Raw genomic sequence first — 7,850 nt, forward strand, 5'->3', positions numbered from 1 at the left:
TTGGATGTGTATGTATTTTTGTTTCTTTTTTTTTTTTGAGACGGAGTCTCACTCTGTCACCTGGGCTAGAGTGCAGTGGTGTGATCTCGGCTCACTGCAACCTCCACCTCCTGGGTTCAAGTGATTCTCCTGCCTTAGCCTTCTCAGTAGCTGGGATCAGAGGCACACACCACTATGCCTGGTTAATTTTTGTATTTTCAGTAGAGACGGGATTTCACCATCTTGGCCAGGCTGGTCTCAAACTCCTGACCTCAAGTGATCCGCCCGCCTTGGCCTCCCAAATTGCTGGGATTACAGGTGTGAGCCACTGCCCCTGGCCCTGTTTCTTTGGTTTATCATATTTTACAAGGCACTGCTTTGTAAATAATTGGAAATAAAACCAGTCCCTGGGCACAAGACGACCTGTGACATGACCAGCCAGGTCCACAGGCCCCTGAGGGGCTCCAGGTTGGGGCAGGCCCACTGCCTTTTGAGTCTTGATACAGGGAGTGGCCATTTTGCTGAGCCTGCTGCTCCAGGAGGCACAACGCCAACAAGGTGAGGGGCACACTTACTTTCTCAGATGCAGTTGCAATTCTTGTTCCCTGCAGGTTGAGTGCAATGCAGCTCAGGACACCCTCGTGTGCAGGAATGTCCACTGGTGGCTTCTCCGTGCTGGCCAGGTCCACGAGCTGCACATGGCCCGTGTGTGTGCCCGGGAAGGCCAGGAGGGAGTTATTACTATTGGGACAAAGGACACAGAGGCCTGCGTGGAGACAGAGGACACCAATCAAGAACTGCCTTTGATTTCTCGCAGCCAAAGTCCACTTTCTGCCCCCGAGTTCTCCGAAAAAATAGACTTATAGCATTTATATCAGAACCACAAATTCAATTTAGACTTTTCATTGTAAAGAGTATGAGAGGGCTAAGCAAAGCTACCTCACATGAGACTTCCTCATAATCAAGACATGCGCTGAATAACTCTACCAACCGTCCGTCCGTCATGGTACGCGCTACCGAAAACGCAATGCGAAACTGATCACTTTACCAACCGTCTGTCCGTCATGGTACGTGCTACCGAAAACGCAATGCGAAACCGATCACTTTACCATCTGGGGCATTTCCCAAAAGATCTCAAAAGGCAAGAACCACAGACCACAGGGAAAGATGTTGCCACCGCCAGTTCTCAGAGAAATGCAAACTACAACCACAAGGAGATGCCATTACCAGTGAGATATCATCACACACGCACGGAACGGCTACAGCTAGAGAGACCAACAATGCTGGAACACTCATAAATCAAGGATGAGATGCAAGAGGACACACGGCCACTCTGGAAAATAAATGGCCGCATTTTACAGAGTCAGACACAACCACGACATGGCTACGACCCGGCAGCCGAACCCTCAGTGTCAATGCAAGGGAAACAAAACGACCCACACAATGGCTACTATGGAAACATGCGCGGCACTCCTTCGTAACAGCCAAAAATGGCCAGAGACCAATAAAGTCACACACACACAGAGGACAAATACATGTAAAAACCACATAGACACACACACAAGACAAATACATGTAAAAAACACACACACAGACATCAAATACATGTAAAAAAACCACACACACAGAGGACAAATACATGTAAAAAACAAAACCCGATGGTTGAGTGGGGAGGGGACTGCCCCAAGAAAGTTTTCCAGGAGATGAGACGGTTCTTTTTTTCTTTGGAGTCTCACTGTTGCCCAGGCTGGAGTGCTGTGGCGCAATCTCGGCTCACTGCAACCTCTACCTCCTGGGTTCAAGTGATTCTCTTGCCTCAGTCTCCCGAGTAGCTAGGACTACAGGCGCCTGCCACCACGCCTGGCTAGTTTTTTGTATTTTCAGTAGAGACAGGATTTCACTATGTTAGCCAGGATGGTCTCAAACTCCTGACCTTGTGATCTGCCGCCTCGGCCTCCAAAAGTGCTGGGATTACAGGCTTGAGCCACTACACCTGGCCACAAACGGTATTTATTTATTTATTTATATTTATTTATTTTTTGAGACAGAGTCTACCTCTGTCGCCCAGGCTGTAGTGCAGTGGCGTGATCTCGGCTCACTGCAAGCTCCGCCTCCCGGGTTCCCGCCATTCTCCTGCCTCAGCCTCCCGAGTAGCTGGGACCATAGGCGCCCGCCACCACGCCTGGCTAATTTTTTTTGTATTTTTAGTAGAGACGGGGTTTCACTGTGTTAGCCAGGACGGTCTCGATCTCCTGACCTCGTGATCCGCCCACCTCGGCCTCCCAAAAGTGCTGGGATTACAGGCGTGAGCCACCGCACCCAGCCAAGAATGGTGTTCTTAAAAAGAGTGAGTTTTATGTAAATTTTACCCCAACAAAGCCAGGGGCAAAACCTCAAAATTTAAAGAGATATGAAGATGGTACAACAAATGACAAAGTCAAACACAATCCATCCTCCAATTCAGAAGACAAGGGAAGGAAATGCTTGAGCCCAGAACTCAGTGGCTCCCAATGTGGTGAAAACATAGGTTCCTGGTTCACTGTGGAGGTCCTGAGAGGCCACAATCACTGGGTGGGAGGGGACAGGCCCCCACTCTGTGACTCTGGTCAGAAGGTAGTTTTGGGGTGCTGAGCTGTAGGCCCTGGAAGGTCAATCTCCTCTGGAGGCCCCTCTGTGCTCAGGACTGCTCTCGCCAAGGCACCCTGCTCAGAAAGAGACCTGCTCGGAGAAGGGAGTGCCCAGGACAGGCGTCGCCCCCGTCTGCTCAGTTCCTCACCTTTGGGGTTGTAGCAGGTTTCGAAGACGTGCAGCTGATGGGGATTGTGTGTGAATGTGAACACCTTAATCATGGAGTCCAAAACCACCACAATTCTGCAAAGAAAAACATGATCAGAACCGCTTTCCTCTAAAGTCAAACCCAAACATTTTATGCTCCTGGTCTGCTCATACTGAAACTGAGAGACACTGGAAACACCACACGGAAAAGGAGCATTCCTGAAGAAAAACCTCGGGAGGCAGGAACCAGCGCCAGGCCTGGAGGCGAGCGCACGCAGGCTGGCTCTGCCGAGGGAGTGCTTCTCGCCTGGGTGAAGGCCAGCCCAAGAGACGTCGCTGAGGTTCACAGAGACATCATCAAACATTTCGTCTAGGTTCAGAACCCAGCAAAACACATAGCAGAAGCGATATTTTTATGCTACTGTGTCTGGAAAAAAATAAGAAAAGTCTGAAAGCAGAAGTTCCTAGATCTGGCTCAAGCGTTTGCATTATTATTATTATTATTTTTTTAATAGACAGAGTCTTACTTTGTTGCTCAGGCTGGAGTGTAGTGGCACGACCGCGGCTCACTGCAACCTCCACCCCCTTGAGTTCAAGCAATTCTCCTGCCTCAGTCTCCCAAGTAGCTGGGATTACAGGCGCACCCCCATGCCCAGCTAATTTTTGTATTTTTAGTAGAGATGGGGTACAGGCTGGTCTCTAACTCCTGACCTCATGATCCGCCCGCCTCGGCCTCCCAAAGGGCCGGGATTACAGGCATGAGCCACGGTGCCCGGCGACATTTACATTACTAAGGGCCTTTAAATACTGACGTTATTAAAATGACAAACCCACACAAAAATGCAGGAAAGCTGGCCGGGTGCAGTGGCTCATGCCTGTAATCCCAGCACTTTGGGAGGCCGAGGCGCACGGATCATGAGGTCAAGAGATTGAGACCATCCCGGCCAATGTGGTGAAACCTTGTCTCTACTAAAAATACAAAAATCAGCCGGACACGGTGGCTCACACCTGTAATCCCAGCACTTTGGGAGGCCGAGGCAGGCAGATCACCGGGTCAGGAGATGGAGACTATGCTGGCTAACACAGTGAAACCCTGTCTCTACTAAAAATACAAAAAAATCAGCCAGGCATTGTGGCGGGAGCCTGCAGTCCCAGCTAATCGGGAGGCTGAGGCAAGAATTGCTTGAACCCGAGAGGTGGAGCTTGCAGTAAGCCGAGATCACGCCACTGCACTCCAGCCTGAGTAACAGAGAGAGACTCTGTCTCAAAAAATAATAATAAAAATAAAAATTAAAACAAAACAAAACAAAACAAAAATAAGCCGGGCATGGTGGCGTGCACCTGTAGTCCCAGCTACTTGGGAGGCTGAGGCCAGAATTGCTTGAACCCTGGAGGCAGAGCTTGCAGTGAGCTGAGACTGTGCCACTGCACTCCAGCCTGGCAACAGAGCAAGACTATCTCAAAAAAAAAAAAAAAAAAAAAAAACCAAAAGAAACAAAAACAAAAAAAAGCAGGGAGGTGGAATGACCTCTGTTTACATCCAACTTGCTTGGCCACTGTCCTCCCACAGCCGACAGAGATGGAAATCTTAGAGTAAAATATGGAAATCATATTAAATAAAAACTCGAATGAACGAACTCTGCGCTATTTTGCTCAATGTACTAGGACAAACTTCCATATTCCCCCTAACTGCCCCTGAGGCCATGGCTGACAGAGCCACCTGCTACTTTCAACACAGAAAATTCAGTTTTCCTTTACCCTCAAATCGAAAACCTTTATTGAGAGGCAGCATTTGGCAAAGCATGGGCTAAATGCAAGGTAATTCAAGGCTCAAAACTCATGTCTTCAGCTCTGCACCTGTCAGAACGGGACAGAACTCACCACGGTGAGACCCACTGCCTGGGCCACTGTGGCGCGTGCCATCCACGCCCACCACCTACTTACCTCCAGTGCAGCCCCGAAAACAAATACAATTCGCTGCCTTTCTTGCAGCAATATAAATAATCCTTATATCCTTTGGGTCATAAAAACCAGGGCCAACATTTTAATACATAATTTCCTAACCATTTTTCTGCTAGAAATAGAAAAGCATTTCAGCCATCTTTAGAGAAAGTGAAATTCCACTTTAAAAAGTTACTGACATCAAACCCACCTATCTCGCCGCAGTTTGACTGCCTTGACTTCTGTAGAAAATTCTATTTCAATAACAGTCTTCTTCTTCAAGTCATCCCAGATCATTACTGAAACATCAGAAAGAACAGATGAACGCAGTCATGAACAGTCACGAACAGTCAGGAACAGCCACGGTGCTGGGATGCAGAGATGCCAGCTTGACACCTAAGGCGGTTTCTCTTCCCACTGGCACGGCTGTGCCCAGCCCCAGGCCTCAGACACACACCCGCACCTGGGAGGCCTTGGGGTACAACTCAAACCGGGAGCTGTGCCGGGGATCTGCCCTCGGGCCCCTTTCCCACTCACAGCGTCTCCCCTTCTTGGTAGCTGGCCGCCCACTTGCTCCCTTCCTGCCCGTTCCTCTCTCAGTGCGCACGGCCCGGTCCCGGTCTCAGGCGACCCACTGGCCTCACACACAGGCACGCGAAGCACGTTCATCTCCTCTCTGCCGACCCTTGCCTGGTTACTTTCCTCTCCCTGACCTTCCTTGATTCCACCCGACTGAGCCCACGGGCAAGCTGACCACTGACGTTAAAGTGCTGGAGATAAATCTGCAGCAGGAAGCGAGGTTTCAGCTTCAAAGTGAAGTCAGAGGGACACAAATCAGGGCCAACGAGTTTTTCACTCCACTCAAGGTCCTGAGTTGTTCTTGCTCTTTTTTTGTTTTTTTGAGACAGGGTGGAGTGCAGTGGCGCGATCTTCACTCACTACAGCCTCAGCCTCCCAGGCTCAAGAGATTCTCCCACGTTAGCTTCCCAAATGGCTGGGACTACCGGCATGCACTACCATGCCCAGCTAAGTTTTGTTTATTTGGTAGAGGTGGGGTTTTACCATGTTGCCCAGGCTGGCCTCAAACTTCTGGGCTGAAGTGATCCACCCGCCTCAACTTCCCAAAGTGCTAGGATTGCACGTGTGAGCCACCGCACCCAGCCCCTGCTCCTTTTTAAGTTCAAAACTTCTTCTGTCTTGTTTGCCTGCTAACACTGCAACATTCTATTAGGATAAATTAGCAGTTTGTGTTCTAAGGGCTGAGAATGCCAGCCAGCACCGTGCTTCTGAAGAACCACAGGAGGGATGGGTGCAGTGGCTCACGCCTGTGATCCCAGTGCTTTGGGAGGCTGGGGTGTGAGAGCCCTTGAGGCCAAGAGTTCAGGACCAGCCTGGACAACATAGTGAGACTCCCATCACTGAAATAAAAAGTTATTAAAAATTAGTCACAGCTACTCAGGTTGAGTCCAGGAGTCTGAGGTTGCAGTGAGCTATAATCACCCCACTGCACTCCAATATGGGCAACAGAGGAAGACCTGGTCTCAAAAAAACACAGCCGGGCATGATGGGTCACACCTGCAATCCCAGCACTTTGGGAGGCAGAGGCGGGCGAATCAATGGAGCTCAGAGTTTGAGACCAGCGTGGGCAACATGTCGAAACACTCTCTACTAAAAACACAAAAAGTAGCCGGGTGTGGTGGGTGCTCCTGTCATCTCAGCTACTTGGGAGGCTGAGGCGGAAGGATCACCTGAGCCTGGGGAGTAAGCCAGGATTACACAACTGCATTCCAGCCTGGGCAATACAGTGAGACCCTGTCTCAAAACTAAATAAACAAATAAAAATCAAGTTTACTAGTAAAAAAAAAAAAGTACCTTTAGATGCTACAAAAAGTACGTGTACTCAAAAACCTGCTGAATACTGCTTTCTTCTACGTCTGTGAAATCTCTAAGGCTTTTTCACCTCTTAGAAACTTTATAATGAGAATGAGACCTGAGATTATCTCATACAAATGGCTCCCTTGTTGGCACCTGGGGTCCCCCAGCAATGCCAGAGGTAAGGCAAGGGAAGCAGCCCTCGAGGCCTCCTGACTTCCACCTGTAAGCTTCCCTTCCTCCTCAATGGTCGATGAAGTTCTCCATGACAAGACACAGACCAAATCACCAGCAGGATTTCTGCCCATCCCCAATTAGCCAGGGCAAAGTCATTCTCCTGCAAAGCCTGCCCAGCTCTCTCTGTGGAACCTCCGCTGTCCCTTCTGGGTGGGCTCCTCCAGAGGACCCACAAGCCACAGGTCTCTGCCCCTCTGGGCTAGGCTAGCTCTCAACTCTGCTTTGAAGCTGGCAGACTAACCTCGGACCTGTGAGACTACAGAACTGCTCAAACGCCAAGACCTCAAGCCCTGTCTTCCACTGTTCTTCTTGCCAATAATCTCTTCCCATTTCATTTCTCTGCTCCTAATTCCAAAACAAAAATAAACGTATCAGGGAGGGCCAGCCCTCACCTGAGTGTGTCAGGCAGGGCCAGCCCTCACCTGAGTGTGGACTCTCTTCCGCACATTCATGTTCATGCAGTTCACGGGGCTCTGCTGAGAACTGTGAGCTGGGCCCCAAAGCCTGTCACGAGTCATCTAGAACCTTCTGCCTTTCCACACAATCCCTTTGTGCCTGACCTGGGCTGGGCTATTCTATTCCTAAGTACGTGGTCTCACCCAGATCCTAGTTCACCCGCTCACTTCCCACTTGGCATGCGGCGCCCCCACAGCCCCATCCTGGTCTTGATTCTGAACTGCCTCCTTCACTGAGCCTCTCCTTCCCTCCCCACCTCCTTCCACCCCACCCACCCACCACTGGGCTCCCACTCAGCCATCCTCCAAGACCACCGGCAGCCTTCAACGTCACCAGAACCAGAGCGCTTTTCTCAGGCCTCCTCCCGCCTAGCACTGGGCTCCGATGAGGATGCTCGCTCCACTTTTCCTGCCTCTCCCCATCAACAGCGGCTTTCCACGCCTGCCCCATCCTCTGGTGTCTCTTCACTCACCTCATGCACTGCGTCCAGACCAGAACTTTCCCAAAACACAGATCTGATGGCATCTCCTTCCGGGCCACACGTTACCTGGCATTCGAGCCTCCCAGAGATCTGCCTCCCACCTCCCACC

The 7,850-nt window shown here is 50.4% G+C and overlaps 1 protein-coding gene across 2 annotated transcripts in view; it reads right to left on the reverse strand.

Moving 5' to 3' along the window:
- WDR45B (WD repeat domain 45B) overlaps nt 1-7,850 on the reverse strand; it is a 34,883-nt gene that overhangs the window by 11,936 nt on the left and 15,097 nt on the right. For both annotated transcript variants that reach the window (XM_012000074.1, XM_012000003.1), the window contains exons 2-4: nt 4,907-4,994; nt 2,756-2,850; nt 555-745 (exon numbers count right to left, since the gene is read on the reverse strand). In XM_012000074.1, the coding sequence (XP_011855464.1) occupies nt 555-745; nt 2,756-2,850; nt 4,907-4,994 (374 nt within the window). The remainder of the gene's footprint in view (nt 1-554; nt 746-2,755; nt 2,851-4,906; nt 4,995-7,850) is intronic.

Source organism: Mandrillus leucophaeus, unplaced genomic scaffold (assembly GCF_000951045.1).
Source record: "Mandrillus leucophaeus isolate KB7577 unplaced genomic scaffold, Mleu.le_1.0 Scaffold1, whole genome shotgun sequence".
Lineage (NCBI taxonomy): Eukaryota > Metazoa > Chordata > Mammalia > Primates > Cercopithecidae > Mandrillus > Mandrillus leucophaeus.